This window comes from Camellia sinensis, chromosome 12 (genome assembly GCF_055761805.1).
Source record: "Camellia sinensis isolate YWXY chromosome 12, ASM5576180v1, whole genome shotgun sequence".
Lineage (NCBI taxonomy): Eukaryota > Viridiplantae > Streptophyta > Magnoliopsida > Ericales > Theaceae > Camellia > Camellia sinensis.
Window position 1 is genome coordinate 57,621,672 of NC_138972.1, and position 20,168 is coordinate 57,641,839.

At 32.6% G+C, this 20,168-nt stretch overlaps 1 protein-coding gene across 2 annotated transcripts; it reads right to left on the reverse strand.

Moving 5' to 3' along the window:
* Positions 1–1,711: 1,711 nt before the first annotated feature.
* Positions 1,712–18,702, reverse strand: LOC145804515 (uncharacterized). 2 transcript variants are annotated; one of them, XM_082898681.1, is made up of 4 exons: positions 18,322–18,702; positions 6,646–7,261; positions 3,776–4,052; positions 1,712–2,085 (listed from the first exon to the last, which is right to left on the reverse strand). In XM_082898681.1, exons 1-4 carry the CDS (start codon positions 18,443–18,445, stop codon positions 2,053–2,055), a joined length of 1,050 nt encoding a protein of 349 aa, XP_082754807.1. In that variant the 5' UTR covers positions 18,446–18,702; the 3' UTR covers positions 1,712–2,052. The 2 variants fall into 2 exon arrangements, with proteins under 2 accessions (XP_082754807.1, XP_082754808.1); XM_082898682.1 differs by having other exon boundaries at positions 18,296–18,618.
* Positions 18,703–20,168: the final 1,466 nt, after the last annotated feature.

Genomic DNA, 20,168 nt, shown 5'->3' on the forward strand with positions numbered 1-20,168 from the left:
AAAAGTTTAATATTATATAAAAATGAAGTCCTCTCCTCCATCATCCATATATATGGCTTGCTGGCTTACTACATAATTTATGATAATTCACATACATACATATATATATGTATATATATGGAAAAATCTTATAGTGGATAACATCCAGCTGGGTGTGATGTTTTCCAAGCCATTATCGACCGTTTTTTTATATGCATTTCATATTTAATTTTATATCTAAAAGCCCATCCATCATGTGCTTTTGATTTCCTTAATACTAATAAAATGAACATAACATTAGACCAAATGCCAATGTAAATGTGTCCCCTCTCCCCAAAGGAACCCCCTCAAAAAAAACCATTTAGTAATGGAGAAATTTAGAATGTGCATAATTTAAAATGGTGTATCCTTTAAAATGATACACATCGTAAAAAAATTATAATTTTTTATGATGAATATTATAATTGTTTGTGATGTGTTATGAAATTTTATAATAAAGTTATGAATAGCGAATTTATGATGTTCATCCTAAAGTTAGTAATGATAATATTATGACACTTTGGGATTTTGTTTTAAGTATTAAAAAAAAAAAAAGGTAAGACTTTTGTAGTGAAATAGTTATGACATTTTGTATTTAAGTTATAAAATTGTGAAAAAGTTATGAAAAACACACTATATGCACTTTTTTGAGGATGTACATTATAACATTTCCCTTTAATAATTAGCATTATCATAAAATTTACAAAAATAATAATAAATAAATAAAAAGTTATTGTTTGGTACTATTTTTGTTTTATGTTTCTGTTTATAAAATAAAATAAAATTTTGAACGAAAACAGGTTTCTGAAAAATTATTATAATTTTCAAAATTTTGAGGGAACAAAATAAAAAATAAAAAATAAATAAAAAACAGAAGAAAAAATTACAAGAAAAATATATGAGTTCAGTTTTTTCAGAAACAAGTATTTATTCTTGTCCAATCACCTCCTCCACTATTGTCATCCCCATGGACAAAGCACCCAACATAATTGCTTACTTTTATCAACATTAACCACACCATTTGTGTTTGCATTACTACTTTTGTGAAAATGTTTTGTTTCCTTAATTTTTGAAAATTTTGTACTAAATAAATAATTAAATATCTCACATGATTATAAAATTCATAAAAAATGAACCCCACATTTATGTAAAAAACTTAATCATTTATTTTTTAAAAAATTTAAAACCTATAACATTTTCTTTTATTTTTTGGTCAAGTTTGTTTGTTTAATAAAAAGACAAAGTTGGTTAATCAAAACAAAGATGTTAGTTCTAAAGCTGTTTTCAGTTTTTAAGTTTTTTATTTTTTCATATTTTAGCCAAATTATTTTATTTTTTAGATGCACATCATCCAGATATGCCTACAAAGAAAAACGACAAAAACAAACGTTTTTGATTTATTTGCTTTAGCGGATTTTTTTTTTAACATTTCTTCACAAATATTTTTTTTTTTTTTAAAAAAAAGAGTAAAATATGAAGGGGAAAAATCACTAGACAAAAAATAAAAAGCTCAAAAACGGTTTTAGTGTTATAAACCAAGCAATGAGTTTGGTCCATTTACATCCGAACTTCACAATACAATGCGCGCCAACATATGTGTCAAAAAAATAAAAATAATAAAATAATAATAATAATTAAATTAAATTAAATGAAAAAAAAAAGAAAAAGAAGAAAGAAGAAAGCAGAGTCTCAATGAACTCAATATGACTGAACTGTATGTATATGATAGCAAGCAAACATAAATTCAAAAATATAATAAAAGAAAGTCAACTAGTATTATCCTTCACTCCCTAATAGAAAAGAAAATCACAGACAATAATTTGGAACAGCAAAATTTTAAGAGTTCTTGAACAGAAAAGGGCATGCTGATAAGGTTCCAAGAATATAAGAGAGTCCAAGACCAAGGGGGCTATTATGGATACAATAGTAGGTAACCCTTTTCAGCTATGGAGAAAGTAATGGCTAGCCTGTATTCAATTCTGTGTTATACAGAGATTTCCCATCTAAATTGTCAATCAATGGTTTTGCAAGTAATCAAAACTCAGGCTGCTGACAGTAGTAAGGGGCCTGCATGACATTCAAATTAATTGGAATTCATTAGATTTAGATACAGAAGTTGCACGAGGAAACAATAGACGAGGAATGTTTAAAGTCGTTCAACTTGAACAGGTAGAATAGAATTTAACTTCCATATATAAGATATGAAATTACTGATATACCTTTGAACAAAGCAGTCGAAGATTAAAATGGAATTATATCATTCTAAAGTACAAAATTGAGTATATCTATTAACAACATAACCTGACATCACAATATTAGACTGTTTTCTAAACCAACTACCCAAATTTCCAAGATGTGCTCCTGTCAAAAACCTGAGTTTAAGATAGAAACAAAATGTACAAATACTCAAGTCAAAGTACCAATCACAATCTCAAATCTCATAGAAAGGGAATAAAAATAGGAATTATGCAACAGATTACAACGTACATTCTTTAGGGTTCGTTTGAGATGTGAATTGGCTTTTTGGCTATTTTAGACTTTTAGCCTCATTTAGGATGAATTTTTTTGACTTTTGTGAGAAAAAAAATTAAATGATTATGGTTTGGATGTGACATTTTGTCTTATTGACTTTTTAGCTTATTTTGTCATTTTGTAGCTATTTTAGTCAAAGATTGGGATGCCAAACGAAAGCTTAGAGCAATTAATCGGGTGACAAGGGGGCACATGAATCAACTCTCTCAACATAGTATTAATAGAACTAAATGGGAATTTCATTAGAAAAATAGGACATATTTGATATTTCCCCAAAATAAAAATGCCAACTATGAGTTCCCATGTGTCCATGCCATCTCCAGAACAACACTACCAGAGGTAGAGAGATGAAAATGTCACTAGAACAGTATCAAACACTTAACTACATCGGCAACTCTTCTTCACTGATAGTAAAAGATGCATCAGCTCAAGTCATATGGAGAGAGATGGAAACCCCTTCTCTCTGCTTAATTCCATTTAATTAAAATTATATTCAAGCACATCTTTAAATGATAATTACATTATACATTGCAACATTATTTAAACTAAAATGCATTCAGATGTGCAGGCTGTACCCCGTTACCTATACCAAGCTAGAAATATTTTGTGCTGTCCCCATACCCTAATACTTTGGGATTCTGGGAGGTCTGACATCTACACAGGTATCCACACCCAACACGTGGGTAGAGTCCATCTAACATTTGTTCTACGTGCCACAAGATGTCAACTCTGACGGAAGCGCACTTCTAAAAAAGTGATTTTGTTAAACCCCCAAATATGGATACATGATCAAGCACTCAACATGCATAATATATTTACTCCACAATAGGGTTTTTGACTAATTGACAACTGCCTCATTGGCAGTTCTTAGTCAATCACGTCACTATATTGCACTAATTTGGACTGCTTCCCAGAGGGACTCAACAGTCACATATACAAAGTGGAAATTCTGATTTGATGAGGAATTGAAACAATTGCAGAAGTTGGCACATTAAGCTGGTCTCTCCAGATGTTTCAATAACTATTAAGTCCTATTCTGGAAAAACTGACATCTACTCTTCAGCTAGCAGTAATCTAAAGAGAAGTATGATTGTACAATTGATGTTAGAATGCTATAACTATAATTTAACCACTCTATTTCTGAAAATAATAGCAATAATCTACTTCATAAATTAGGAGAAGAAAGAATGTGCAATAAACTAGGAGTCTACGAACTTCAGCTTACCTGAAAAACAGCATGTCTAAATTGATCGTATGATTGTGCATACATCATGGCAGAAGTAGGCCACTGCATATAGACAGCATCCTGAGATGTCTGATTCAATCCCGTGGCACAGAAAGGGTTCCCGATGGGGGTCCTGTAACTAAGGGAAGCTTGGGTTCTCGGCATCTGACCCAACTGAGGAAGAACGTTATCATACTGCACAAATGGAGGTTGAATCTTCTGCATATTGAATGGTGCCAAGCTAAAGGTTTGATTAGTTGGAATATTCTTAGCAAACCTGCATCAGTTAAACAACTAATTAGCCTAGGTTATTGAAGGGTACACTTTTCATGATACAATGGCATCCACAATGAGGAATTCAGACTATGGGTGGCAATGGACCAGTTCAAGACAAGCCAGATGCCTCAGTAAAATACACGAGCTCATGCTTATCACAGGGGAAAAAAAAAGAAAAAGAGAAGGGGGGGACTTCACTTTATCCCGTGGTTTGGGCCACGTGTGGTTTTACCCCCTAACGTTTGGAAATAACCATATAACCTTCACGTGGTTTGTAGACTGAAGTGCACTGTTAGACCCAATAACAATTTAATAAAAAGACTAAAATATCCCCGTATATAAGTAACTTAATGAGCCTGATTAGTTGGAATATTCTTAGAAAACCTGCATCAATTAAACAACTAATTAGCCTAGGTTATTGAAGGGTACATTTTTCTTGATACAAATTACAATGGCATCCATAATAAGGAATTCAGACTATGGGTGGCAATGGACCAGTTCAAGACAAGCCAGATGCCTCAGTAAAATACATGAGCTCATGCTTATCACAGGAAAAATAAAAAATAAAAAAAAGAAGGGAAAACTCCACTTTATCCCATGATTTGGGTAATGTGCGGCTTACCACCCTAACGTTTGGAAATAACTAGATAACCCCCATGTGATTTGTGGACTGAGGTGCACCGTTAGGTCTGTTAATGATTTAATAAAAAGACTAAAATGCCCCCATATATAAATAACTTAAGTGTGTGAACTACGGACATTTTTGTCATTTGTTTAGAAGACAAAGTACACTTTAACCCCCTATGCTTTATTCCGTGTGCAATTTACCCCTTGAAATTTGAAAATAAGCATATAACCCTCTTATGTTTGCCATGTGTTTCACACTTGCTAGTAAGTTAGATGGAATGTTTAACGGTACCCTTCAGTCCATAAATCATGTAGGGGTTGTGCGGTAATTTACAAACATTAGGGGGGTTAAACCCCACATGGCCCAAACCACAAGAAATAAAGTGAAGTTTGCCCAAAAAACAAATGAACACATGAACTCAATCCTTAAACAACAGGTTCATATGTGAATTGTGAAGCTCAAATCCTAACCTGACCTAGCCTAGTTAAAATTTCATCAGCCAAACCCAAAACCCATTATTTCTCAAACTCCAAATTTAAAAAATGGTAACGTAAAAAAGATACATTATTTAGGGTAAATTACACTTTGCCCCCCTTTATGTTTGTTCCTTCAAGTTTATTTTTTCCCACTTTACTTCTAAAGCTAATTTTGTTAAAAATTAGACGAAAAACGACAAATTATCAGTTACATGACATAAAAATATATTCTTATATATGACTCAAACTCATAAACTTAAATTTCAATACTCCATCCGTCCCAAAATATTAATCCCTTATTCTATTTTTCATTGTCCCAAAATATTAGTCCATTTTTAAAAATCAAATACAAAAATAATATAAATTTGAGGTACTTACGTGTAGGTCCTAATAAGTGGACTTATTGTCTAATAGGCCCTATGAGAAAAAATTTTAACAAAAAAATGTCACTAATTGTAACTTTTAGCGACAATTTATAAAAATCATGACCAAAACAAGTCACTAATTGTCAATTTTTAGCGACGTATGTAAAAAATTGTCACAAAAATTTATTTTTAGCAACAATTTTACCAAGACTTATTTTCAATAGGACTTGATGTGAATTAAGTCTAACTATTAGGACCTATTGGTAGTTTACCCTATAAATTTCCTATTTTGCCCTTCTTTTAAATTCATTAACAACATAAAAAGTACAATTATGACATTGATATTCCTCAAAAAATGTACTATTAAAGGATAATTTTGGAAAATCAAATTTTTTGAAGTGCAATAATTGTACTATCAAAAAAAGTTGAATTCCCCAAAAGGGACCATTATTTTGGAACGGAGGGAGTATAATAATATTTTTTTTTTATGCTATATGACAATTATTATGGCATTTTCTGCCTAATTTTGAACAAAAGTTAGCTTTAGGAGTAAAATGGGAAAAACATGAAACATGAAGAGTCAAAGTGGAAAAAAAAAAAAACTTGACGGGCCAAAGTGGGAAAGTGGGCAAATATAAAAGGGGCAAAGTGTAATTTACCCCATTATTTACTTTAATAACCATTCATAGCTTTCAAATTTTATTATAAATCAATGAAAATTATAAATAACATAACTATGAAAAAATAACTTCATGGGTGAAGTTTTAAGTTTTTAACCAATAATTCATAAAGATAGAATACAAAAAGAAACTACAAAATGTATCCAGCCCAACCTAATTAAAAACCTCAACTCCAACCCTTGTATACAGGATATGGGTTAGGCTAGTTTGACTAATTAGGTAAGAAATTGAAACCTCTGTCTATCACGCATTGTCAGACCAAGAAGCCATTAAAATACAAACTACCTCTAACCATGAATCACTTCTTTTTTCCATTCTCTTTTTATAAGTAAATCACATCTTATTTATAAAAGACATGTAAATAAGGATCTCAAGTAGAAATTGATGCCAAACAACCAAATAACTCACCCCGTTCCACTTCAGATAAAGAAATGCATATACCTACCTTTCATAACTCCGATCATAATCTGGGTCAGTACGATCCTTCTCCCTATCTCTGAAAATGGCAATTCGGGAAGTAGTACCACAATCCCTGATGCTCAAGTTTTTCTCTGAATCAATAATGGAATTCTTGCAACCATCATTCTCATCTCCACTGAAACACATATTCTTCCCATTCAATGGAGCCTGAGACATGGAATCTTCTGATTCAAGGCCACTGAAAATCCGAGCTCGTGCCCTGTCATAATCCTCCTTCCTCTCTTCCACAGTCCTCGCAGTATTGCGTTTGATTCCTGTTTCACTGGCTTCATTTGAGGAATTTCTGTTAGGCCTTGGCCTCATGACAATTTTAATCTGCTCATGTTTGTCATTTTCTAACTGCTTAGCAGGAATTTCTGATAAACAGACAGCAGGGTATCTGCTTTCTGCCAATTTTTTAACCACAATTCTAGTACCCAGACCATCTAAGACATTGTCCTGAACCATAGTCTGCAGACAATAGTGTTGAGCAACACGGTGTGCTGCAAGACGAAGGTAGGAAGTGGTAAAATGTTGGAACTCAAACTGCTGCTGATCAGGATTCTGCAGAAACTTCTGTATATCGAGTTCCATCCGCAGAACTAACAAAAACAAACAAAGAGAACATAAATTACTAGAAAATTAGAATATAAAGAACATATTTTTTATATAATCACCACCCTATAATCCAATATTTATCCAGAGTTCCAGACTACCAAAAGCTCTTCCATATTAGACTGCAGGCAGCCATAAAAGCCTGATAATAAGAAAGGAGATTCACATGGTACAAATCCCCAGATGAGATGTCAATATGGTTATGTATAATGAAAAAATGAAACACTTGAATCAGTTCTTTTGAGTAAGTTATAACTAGCATATCACCCGTGCTATGCACGGATTGTGTTTACAATTATCTATTTATGTGAATTGTGATTTTTGAATGTCTTTTTTTTTTCCCTTTTTTATATTATATTAAAGTTTAATATTTTGATAATAATCATATGTGTTAGACTTTTCAAGGAATTAAATGCCTTTTTTTTATTATATTATTTTGATAATAATATGTATTAGACTTTTTAAGAATTTTTTTTTTATGTTTGTTCTTAATGTATTAAAGTATTATTATGAGGGATAATAATTATATGTGTTGAGACTTTTTAAGGAATTCATATGTGTTGAAATTCAAAGAATTTTTTTTTATGCTTGTTCTTAATGCATTAAAGTGTTATTATGAGGGTAAGACTTGGGGGTTGGGAGAAGTTAATGAATGCTAAGGTTTTTTTGTATTTACAATTATCTATATATGTGAATTGTGAATTATGATTTTTAAATTTTTTTTTTAAATGTCTTCTTTTTTACCTTTTTTTAATATTATATTAAAGTTTAATATTTTGATAATAATCATATGTGTTGGACTTTTCAAAGAATTAAATGTCTTTTTTTTATTATTATACTATATTAAAGTTTAATATTTTGATAATAATCATATGTGTTGAACTTTTCAAGAAATTTTTTTTATGCTTGTTCTTAATGCATTAAAGTGTTATTATAAGGGATAATACTTATATGTGTTGGACTTTTCAAAGAATTCATATGTGTTGGATTTCAAAGAATTTTTTTTATGTTTATTCTTAATGCATTAAAGTGTTATTATGAGGATAAGACTTGAGAGTTGGGAGAAATTAATAAATGCTAAGATTTTTTTTTTAAAATACAAAAATCAAGAAATTTAGATTGGGAGATTGGAGCTCCCACAAAACTTGGGGCTAAAAACCCTCTTTTGCTTAATATATAGTATAGATATGTATCATAATAAAAGCAGCACGTATTGCTGATTAAAAAAAAAAAAAAAAAAAACTAAAAGTAGTATGCATAACATTTGAAAGCAAAGTGGAGTTAAATAAACTTCAAGACGATCACAGGATTGTAACTGTGCTCTCACTGAAAAAATGCATCCCAGAAATTAAAAAGACCAACTAGCAAAGTTGATGCTTGTGTCGTCAATGAACACCTATGCTACAAAACAAGTTATATCACCTAAAGTTTTGATACCAAGTACAAACTAGGAAACATGCACATGAGCACAGGACAGATGGCATGACAAACAGAACACCCAAAATATTGAGTCGGTTTCTAGAGAAACCAACAGACCGAACGACCAGAACACATTCTAGTTTTTATGTTCTTTTATTTCCCTTTTTCCTTACTAGTGAAGCAGAACATTGAAGTCAATTTAGAGTCAAATGCGGCCAACAAATTCCATAAAATAAATTTATTTTTTAAAAAAAAGAAAGCAGTTTCAAGAATAATCAGGGCTAACATAATAGAAGCAATAAATGCCAACTAATGCAAGATAAGAATGATGATATAAACCATGGCTTGAATCATCCAGAACAATAATAAATGGAACAATTTGGGACTTCTAAACAAAATAAACTATAATGGATGAGAAATACTTACCCTTTAAGACTAAGAGTTATAAGTCTACAAACTCTTGGATTTTAATGCTGAAACCACTCAAGAAATTATTTGTAACAAGTTAATGGGTACAGTCTTGCCCTTATTTTCTCTTCGATTTTAAAATAAAATAAATGGACTTTCATAAAAAGTTTACATTAAGTTGTCTCATCAGACATGCAAGCCATATCAGAGCAGGAAATGAAAGAGAGATTTCTACCATTCTTACAAGTTTAAATTAATTTAATGAGTAACACTCAATTAAACTAACCCAATCTACTTTCTAACCTCAGTTTCAGACAGCTGAAACACTGGAGATCTTTACATCATGACAAGACTTAAATATATATGTAAACATGAAACTGACTTAAATATATATGTAAACATGAAACTATGTCATAATTTCAGAAACTATGTCATAAAACTGACTTAAACAGCAAAGAGGTCAACTCAATTGTTTCCCGATCATTAAGAATCCTCAAAAAGTTAGAATTCCAAGAGATTGGTGCAACAAGGGAACAAGCCAACAAAGAAATGGAGAGATTATAAGACGAACCACTCTATATAAATGTGGGAAAGCCACATCAAAGGATGTATCACCCACCCAAACATCTTCCCAAAAACAAACATTAACCCTATCACCACCATCAAAGAAAGAAATCTAGACCAACATGAAAGTATCTAGGAGATGGGCTTCCAAGGAGAGCGACTATTACCTCCACTAATCACTTGAGCATTTCTACCATTAACTTCAACCCCGTATTTGCTCTTAATATTGGAATGCCATAACGAATCACTTGTGTTGATTTACCGATATAAAAGGGAATAGCTTTGTGAAATTAAATAATTGTTACACTTGTATTTTAATGGTAATCCTCTGCAACCACTAAACATGGAAGGTGATTGGTGGGGATGAATTAGGAATTTGGTTTGCTAGAGATATTCCTTTCACTTAGTTAATCCATAGAAGGGCACTTATGGCACATTTGATAGTGCAAATTGAATCAATCCACTTTGAATTACCCAAACCAAAAGTCTACAAATTTATGAGTTCAACACAAAATTTGTGCAAGCATTGAACAAAATAGATCTTGAATCTCCCATTAGAAATGAAAAATGGACTAGTGTTGAAAGTGTCTCCATGCATGAGGCTGCCCTCAACTTATTTGGGACAATAAGAATGCGCATGCAAGTTGTTGGGTATTTAACCCATGTTTCAGGCAGTAAGCCCTTATTTTATTACTCATCCACCTTTTTTTTTTGTCGCTGTGGAAGAGAAACTTAATATTCCACTATATCAAATAAAGGATTACATACCCTCTTTTATAGATGATAACACTCATCTAATTTATAGGAATATTTACAACTTACCTAGAATAGAATCAAACCTATCTAAAACAGAAAGCAATAAAGCAGGAAACTCCTATCTACAGATTTGGTAACAGACTACCAGAATCCCCCAAAATCGTGGGACCAAATCATGATCTATTAGCTGTAGATTTCCTCAATCTTAGCCACTAACAATGCTAATAGATCATTAAACTAATTAAATCTTCCAATAATTCTACACTTCCCCTCAAGTTGGGTGGTAAATATTCGTTAACCCCAGCTTGGAACTCAGATCATCAAATGTCTTTCTCGGTAGGGCCTTGGTAAGAATGTCAGCTGTTTGAAGACATGTGGGCGTGTACAGCATCTTGATTGTCCCTTCTTCTATCTTCTCCTTTATGAAATATCGATCAATCTCCACGTGTTTTGTTCTATCATGATGTACTGGGTTCTTGGCAATGCTGATTGCTGACTGATTATCACATAACATTTTCGTAGTTTCTTCATCTGAAATTTTTAATTCCTTTAGCAACCTTCGTAACCATATTCCCTCACAAATGCCATGTGCCATTATCCTGAATTCAGCTTCTGCACTGCTCCTTGACACCATCGATTGCTTCTTACTTCGCCATGTAACAAGATTACCCCACACATATGTGCAGTACCCTAAAGTAGATCTTCAGTCTTGTACTAATCCTGCCCAATCTACATCACTGAATACTTCAATATCTCTTCTTTGATTCTTCTCAAAAAATAATCCTTTACCTGGTGTTAGTTTCAGGTATCTTAGGATTCTATACACTGCCTCCATGTGTTCTTCATTTGGATTATTCATGAATTGACTTACCATGCTAACAGAAAAACCGATATCTGGTCGGGTGTGAGACAGGTATATAAGTTTACCAACTAGTCTTTGATATCTGCCTTTATCCACTGGTGCACAATTTTCCTTAGTTCCTAGTTTGGTTGTTGAATCCATAGGAGTATCTACCGGCTTACATCCGAGCATTCCAATCTCTTTTAAGAGATCCAGGACATATTTTCTTTGGGAGACATAGATTTCCTTTCTTGACCTTGCGATTTCCATGCCTAGGAAGTATTTGAGATTCCTAAGGTCCTTGATTTCAAATTCTGTAGCTAGAAGACTTTTGATAGTGCAAATTTCCTCCTCATAATCTCCTATTAGAATTATGTCATCTACGTATACAATCAGGACAACAAGTTTTCCTGCAGAAGAGTGTTTGACAAATAGAGTATGATCCGTCTGACATTGAGAATAGCCATGCCTCTTAACTACCTTTGTGAATCTCTCAAACCAAGCTCTTGGAGATTGCTTGAGCCCATATAAAGATCTTCTAAGTTTACAAATTTTGTTGCGTGTAGCTTGTGTTTCAAATCTTGGAGGAATTTCCATGTAAACTTCTTCAGCTAGGTTTCCATTTAGGAAGGCATTCTTGACGTCTAGTTGATGAAGAGGCTAATCAAGATTTGCAGCCAAAGATAGTAGAACCCGAACTGTGTTTAACTTGGCTACAGGGGCAAATGTCTCCTCATAGTCGATTCCATAAGATTGCGTGAATCCCTTTGTAACCAACTGTGCCTTGAATCGATTAATACTCCCATCTTCATTATATTTGACTGTGAATATCCATTTGCAGCCTACTGGACGTTTTCCAGTTGGTAATTATGAGATTTCCCAGGTTCCATTCTTTTCAAGTGCTTGTATTTCTTCATACAAGGCTGATTTCCACTCAGGTGAGCCGAGGGCTTATTATATGTTATTGGAGACCTAGATGTTGTCGAGGTTGGCAACAAATGATTTGAACTTCAGTGACAGTCCTTCATACGACACAAATGTGTATATAGGGTGTTTTGTGCATGATCGTACACCTTTTCTCATAGCAATAGGAATATCACTATCATCATTAGTTAACTCACTATGTGAAGTCTCGGGATTAGAGTTACTTGATGGATCTTCACTTGATCTAGGACTTGGATCAGATTCTTCTGCTTGCTCAAGAGATGCTTGTTGCTCCATCTCCTTTTGGTTCCTTCTCTTCCGTGAGTAGGTAATCAACTCATCATTCTTTGTTGATTAAATAGTGTCCAAATTTTGAGGTGGATTAGTAGGAACGGGTAGATTATTGGTTTGATCTTGAGAAGGAGATTCTAGGAAGAGATGTTGCAGAGGAATGGATTCAGGATTCAGGATTCAGTGATGGGCGAAATTAGTCAGAATTAGGAGAAAGGTGAGATGATTCTTCAATATCCCAAAGCTGGTATTCCTGGGTAAAATTAGACTCCCCCTGAATATCAGATTTGGGATAATAAGGCTGGTGCTCAAAAAAGGTGACATCCATGGAGTGATAGTACTGTCTAGTGACCGGTGAGCAGCACTTATATCCCTTTTGAGTTGGAGAGTACCCAAGAAAAATACACTTAAAGGCTCTAGGATCAAGTTTATCCCTGTGTTGTTGATGGACATGAACAAAAGTTGAGCACCCGAAAACTTTGAAGGGTATAGTGGAGATGAGACGAGTATTGGGAAAGGACTAAAGTAGGATTTGACAGGGTGTTTGGAAGTTAAGAATCTGAGATGACATCCTGTTTATGAGATATGCCGCAGTGTGGATGGCTTCACCCCAAAAAATTTTGGTACATGGGTAGAGAACATAAGAAAGCATGCAACATCTAGAAGATGCCTGTTTTTTTCTTTCAGCAATTCCATTTTGCTGAGAAGTGTTCACACAGGAACTTTGTTGAACTATACCATGACTCAAGAGATAATCATTAAGGATGGATTTGAAATATTCTTTGGCATTGTCAGTTTTTAGAATCTGGATTTTTGCTTGGAATTGTGTTTGGATCATGGTGTTGAAGTTTTTGAAAATCTGACCTGCCTCTGATTTTTCTTTCATGAGGAAGACCAGCTAGAACCAGCTAGACCCATGTAAGTCTAGTGTGATCATCAATAAAGGAAATAAACCAGCTAGAACCAGTAACATTCTTGATTCTAGATGGACCCCATACATCACTGTGAATCATTGAAAAGGGTTAGGATGCTTTGTAGGATTGATTGGGATAATAGTTACGAACATGTTTAGAAAATTGACAAATCTCACATTGAAACTCATTTGGAATTTTATTATGGAATAATGAAGGAAACAACTGCTCAAGATACAAGAAATTTAGATGACCTAACCGATAGTGCCACAACATAATTGCACTATTATTATTAGAACAACTAACAGAAAAAGAACTAGGACTACTGGACACTGAACAATCGGATTGGTGAGTTGCTCCTTGAGGAGGATCATTAACCTCGAGAAGATAGAGCCCCGAACACATCTTAGCACTGCCAATCATCTTCCCTAAGTCCAAGACCTGAAATTCACACAGATTTGAGCCAAAGTTAGTAACACAATTGAGATCCCGAGTGAGTTTACTAATGGACAGTACATTGCAATTTAAATTTGGCACAAGAAGAACTGAGTCAAGTGTAATGTTTTCTGAAACTCTAACAGAACCTGTTCCAGCCACCTTTGAGAGTGAACCATCGGCTATCCTGACAGTTAAATTTTTATAACATGGACTATAAGTAGAAACAAGCTTCTCATCTCCAGTCATATGATCTGATGCTCCTGAGTCTATAATCCATGGACTTAGCTTCCCCTTTTTAACATTGAGAGCGCTTAAGAAATTAAATTTGTGTGCCAAGGAACCGGTACCAACCACAGTGGGGGCGGGGGCAGGGGCAGGGGCAGGGGCAGGCAATGATTGACTGAACAGTTTTTGTAATACTTCTAGTTATTCCTTGCTGAATGGAGTGGATTCAATTGATGGTTTTTCATCCACCGAGACGAGATTGCCCCGTCCTTCTTTGTCATTGGCAAACCAGGAAGGCTTCCAATCTGTAGGTTTGCCATGGATTTTCCAGCAGGTGTCCTAGGTGTGCCAGGATGTCGGCAATGATCACACCATGGCCGTCCTTTCTTTGGTCTGTTGTCATTGTTATTGTATGGATTTCCTCTAACCGCAAGGGCTGAGCTCTCAAGATTTGTCACAGATTCTTGAGAGCCTATCATGATCTTCTTTCGACTTTCCTCTCTACGAACTTCTAAAAACGCTTCCCGAATATTCAGCAGTGGTTTGGATTCTAAGATTGTCCCTCGTACTTCATCGAGATTCTTATTTAATCCAATCAGAAATTTGTATATTCTTTTCCGTTCAATAATCTGTCTATATACCTGATTCCATCGTCAGGACAGCTCCAATTGTGCTCCTTGAACAAGTCCAACTGTTGCCAGTAGCGATTGAGTGTGTTGAAGTACTGAGTCACCGTTAAATCTCCTTGGCAGAAGTCATGGAGAACACTTTCCACCTCGAACAATTCAAATGTATTCTCATTGTTAGAATACGTTTCCTTGGCAACTTCCCAAATCTCCTTCGTCGTTCCGTAGAGAAGAAAATTTTCTCCAATGTCATTTGTCATGGAATTAATGAGCCATGACATGACCATGCTATTTTCAGAATTCCAGATTGTGAACTTCTCATCATTCTTGTTTGGTTTGGCAGCAACCCCGTTGAGATAATCATCTTTTCCCTTTCCGCATATGAACATCATTATGGAATGGGACCATTGGAGATAGTTGTTCCCCATTCAGTTTGTGTCCTGTAATGGGCATGAGGTTACTATCTGCACTACCGTTGCCGGAAGCCATGGCTTCTTGATTGGAGGTGATTTGGAAAACGGAAGCAGTCGAGTCATTTCTCCCGTATTGGGTCATATGAGGGAATTAGGGTTCAGAGAATGCTCTGATACCATGTCGCTGTAGAACAGAAACTTAATATTCCACTATATCAAATAAAGGATTACATTCCCCCTTTTATAGACGATAATACTTATTTAATTTATAGGGATATTTACAACTTACCTAGAATAGAATCAAACCTATCTAAAACACAAAGCAATAAAACTGGAAGCTCCTATCTATAGATTTGGTAACAGACTACCAGAATCCCCTAAAATCGTGGGACCAAATAATGATCTATTAGGTGTAGATTTCCTCAATCTTAGCCACTAACAATGTTGACAGATCATCAAACTAATTAAATCTTCCAATAATTCTACATTTTTTTTATTAATTTTTTGTGTGTTTTCTGTTGTTCAAGCTTTAAAATAGTATAACTATAGTTGTCGAGTCGAGATACATATCATGTCTTGTTTTTTTATTTTTCTAAATCGCATATCATATTGTGTTGTGTTGTGTATCATAGGAATTTTTTAACATCTACGAAAATAGGTAGAAAAATAAATATAGTTACATACAAAAATAATTAAATTATATATTGCGAGAGAAAAACACTTTTTTTTGGGGTGAGCAGTAAAACACTAAACAATGTAAAATCCTTAAAATAGCAAAAGTAAGTTTCCTTGAATTAAAAATATGCACGCTCACGCATCAATACTTTATGCATTTAAATGCAAAGCGTAGTTAAAATATCTATAACAAAAGATATAGCATTTTAGTACATTATTATATTCTCAAGTCAAATTTACCTTCTAAATTTTTCTCATTATTAGTAATAACTAATTATGTACTATGTTTTCATATTGTCTTCACTTCCCATGCAATATACAATGTGTGATAGATGATGCAATACATACAATGCATAAATACTTAAATTTCTTTAGCAATTTTGAAAAAAGTAAAAGAATTTATTTTATGAAAATATTCTTTAAAAAATTTAGTAATTTATTAAAATATAATGTTTTTGAGATGAGAAGGTGATGAAGATTATGGAAAGAAGAAAAAGAGCAAATCTAGAATTTCACATGAAGCACATTTAGGACATCTAGAATTGAAGATTTGGAATAATTTTGAGTCTTTATATCATTATAGTAGGTTTTAGTAGTTAAGGGTATAATGATATTTCAAAAATTGTTGGACAAGGGTTGTAAGGGTCACCTATAGATTTTGTTTTGGATCAAATTATTAAATAGGTCATTATATATGTGTTTTATTATGTCTAGAATAATTTTAGTGATCAAAAAAGGAGAGTTTCCTATTATCATTAAACTGGAATTGAAAGTCATATAGTTGGTCTAGAATATTAGTAGTTTCTAAATTTGAGTAATACTAATCTTTATAGAAATAGAAAAGTCTTTAGCCTATATATATATATATATAATCTCAATGATTCAATAGAATAATTGATGTTATGAGAATTTGAGATTGTCTTTGTGTGTGATTGGCCTATCCCTTGCGAGGGTGAAGCATCCCTTCTCTCTCTTCTTATTCTACTTTTACTTCTACTTCTTTCCAGCAAAGTACCCAACAGCGCCTAAACAATTGTGTTTTTATTCCCAAAATCATACCCGTTTACAAATTCTTAAACTTCTATATTTTTAATACTTTTTGTAGCCACAAAATCCCACCAAATCCAGCCCTATAAACCTGTTCTTGTTTCTGCCAGTTCATTTATCTGGGCTCAATACTTGTAGGAAAGTAATCCCTACTCATCATATATCAAAATGGTACTTTGCTTTTATTTTTGTCCAACTTTTTGACAAATATCTACTTGAATAGTATTAAGTATTTTGTGCTATTGATGTGATATATGAATACTTAATTACATGGTGTGATACATACGATACATGAATATTTAAATTTCAATACATTATTATATTCTCAAATCAAATCTACCCTCTAAATTTTTCTCATTATTAGTAATTATTTCATATCATGTATTGAATCATAAGATACTTATCGTGAATCATAAAATACTAACAACACTAGTCTAAACCCATTACCCCAATGATCAATCTGGGAGATAAAGTGATGTCATGCAGGCTCACCACTTCAAATTCCTTTGTCCGAATGGGAGTTGACATGATAGCGACAAGGCATGCCATGTGGCAATGGACATATGGACACAACAACACTTGGCCATCGAATTAGAGATTTGAAAAAGTACCAAAAGCTTCAAAAGAGTATCAAAGTCCCTAAACCTCAATTCCCACGTAAAAGAATCTCAAATTCTCTCTGCATGTATGCACCCATTTGCAATATTTTTTTTCTTTTATAAGTATCCATTTGTAGTGAAGTGTGTTCCTCTATTTAAGCATACATGCATATTTATAGAGGATGTGTGTTCCACATGTACACTAGAAGGGTGGCATGAGAACTCGACAACTTACCATCGTGCCATTATCCATCTTTTTTATTTATGGAGGATTCTTTTTCAAGTTATCATCCACTCATGTATTGCTACTCTCTATTTAATTGTCCTCTCTGTAAATGTCTCCCTTTCTTCCATTGTTTATGCCTGCCCAGCTTTCTCATCTCCACTCACACCGATATATATTTGTATAGACATCTGAAATAAATGACAATTTCCATTTCCTTATCCTTAAACAAAAAAAGAATATGACAATGATGTCATCACTTAACAATCACATACTATTTTCACCTGACTTACATTTCACTAAACCACCCAAAACCCAGCACTAATTCAATAATTTGAGTGTCTCTTCCTTACATGTTATGAACCCCAGATCTAGTATTAGTCAAAGTAAACAATTTATCATAACCAGACATAACAAAGCTTAAACATGAAACAACAATTATCACTACAAATCCCTCCAGATCTGAGCTAGATAAATTGAACCCTAATCCCATCTTCATCAAAACCCTAACCCCAATTCAGTCCAATCCATATGCCCACAAAATATACTATACAAAAGAAGGAATTTCAATTAAACTAAACCGGATGAGCGAAAAATGAGAGAAATTCAAAACATAAAAACCAAAAAACTAACAGATAATATCAAAATTGAGAGCAAATACGAAACGTAAACAAAGAGGGAACTGACTGGTGAGACGATGACGAGTGTTTTGGAGAGCCTCAACCAAGAAGGGATCGACCAAAGACGCGTCCTTGTGAGCGACGACCACGCCATCATTGGAGGTGGTGGTGGTTGGTGGAGTTGAATCCATGGCTACCACTCTTTCTATATTTATCTATATCTATGTATATATATGTAAGTGTAAGTATCTTCTTCTCTCTACTCCCAGAGGGGAAGGTTTAAGAAGAAGAAACTTTTGCCTCTCTAGGCATTAAAAATTGGGATACTTCCCCTCCCAAACCAGAGAGAGAGAAGAAAGAGAAGGACAATGAACAGGGAACTTTGGAGATTTATAGTAGTGTCCTTTCCATTCAATGGAGAAGATAAGTATCACTTTGCTTGTATCCTATTTTTTAAAATCAGTTTTTAAAAAAATTTATATTTTTTTTTAATGTTTTTTTTATGTTTACTGAATTTTTTAAATATTTTATTTAATTTTTTTATTTTTTAGACACACTTAACATAAATACATTTAAAAAGTAAAAAAATTATAAATTTTTTTTTTTAAAAATTTATTAAATATCAAAAATGCAAAAAAAATATAAGAATTTAGTACATTTTTTATATTTTTATATATTTCTTAATTTTTTAAAATATTTTTTCACAATTTTTTACTTTTTAGACATATCTAAGTAAAGTGTATCTAAAAAAAAATGTTTAAAATTTTAAAAATATTCACTAAAAATAAAAAAAAATATGAAAATCAAAAAATTCAATTTTTAAAAAATTTAATTCAGAAAACTCAAATCAAACATAATGTATATATATATTTTTTTTTGCAAGGTTTCACCATCACCCATTGATTAGTCAAAAACATTATCATATTCTATTTGGTTTACTGTTAGAATGAGATGGAATAATCGTTTCTTTAATTTTCAATTTCTCGGTGGAATCAATCTTCCCATAAAAGAGTGAGTGATAATTTTATTTATAATAATTTTTTTATTTTTTTTATTTTTAATCAACCAAACATAAAGGTTTGTTTGTCAGGTGAGTTGGGACTAATGTAGGTCTTGTTTGTCAATTTTTAGTTTTAATTAAAAAGTTAAAGTGTCATTATTATTACATTATTTTTTTATTTTTTTACATATTTTTTTATGAAAAGTTAAAATGTTACTAAAATTGTTTAATAAGACAAATAAATTAAAAAATCAATAAGATAAAATGTCACATCTAAATTATAATAATTTCATTTATTTCTTTAAAAAAAATCAAAAATTCTTTCCAAATAAAAATTTTTTAGTCAGGTTAAAATAACCAAAAAATTAGGTTAAAAAAATTCTTCTTAAACAAAAATAAAAATAAATTTTTGATAGTATGATAATTTTACTCAGTTTAATTCCAGTCAGCCAAATATTACCTAAAAGAATGAGTAGATTAAGGCCTCATTTGGGAACAGACTAATTTAGTAATTTTTTGGCTATTTGGTTAAAATATGAACTAAAAAAAACTAGTATGTTTGGGATGACTTTTTGATTTTTTACGAAAAGATGTACAAAAAGTAGAGAGAAAAGAGAATTTTTAACTTTTGGGTATGAGTTGTTGGCTTTTTGATTTTTTTAGTGATTTTTTTACTTTTTGACTAAAAAAGTCACTTGTCAAACGAAGCCTAAGAGAATGGAGCATTCCCACTTCAATCATTAAAAAATTAAAAATAAAATAAAAATTCACACTTTGATCATAAATTGTTTGTTATTTTTCACTTAAATCCCAATTTTAGAATTTAATTTTTGTCTCTAAATTCATATTCAATCTATTCTCAAATCATTTTTACTCCAAAACTCCTCCTTAAAGGCCACTTAATTTCATAAAAT

Excerpts from the sequence above, each read along its gene's own strand:
- LOC145804515 (XM_082898681.1), bottom strand. The coding sequence starts at position 18,445 with ATGGATTCAACTCCACCAACCACCACCACCTCCAATGATGGCGTGGTC. Across the intron at positions 7,262-18,321 it reads CACTCGTCATCGTCTCACCA|TTCTGCGGATGGAACTCGAT; the intron begins GTCAGTTCCCTC and ends TGTTTTTGTTAG. Across the intron at positions 2,086-3,775 it reads TTAGACATGCTGTTTTTCAG|GCCCCTTACTACTGTCAGCA; the intron begins GTAAGCTGAAGT and ends AATGTCATGCAG.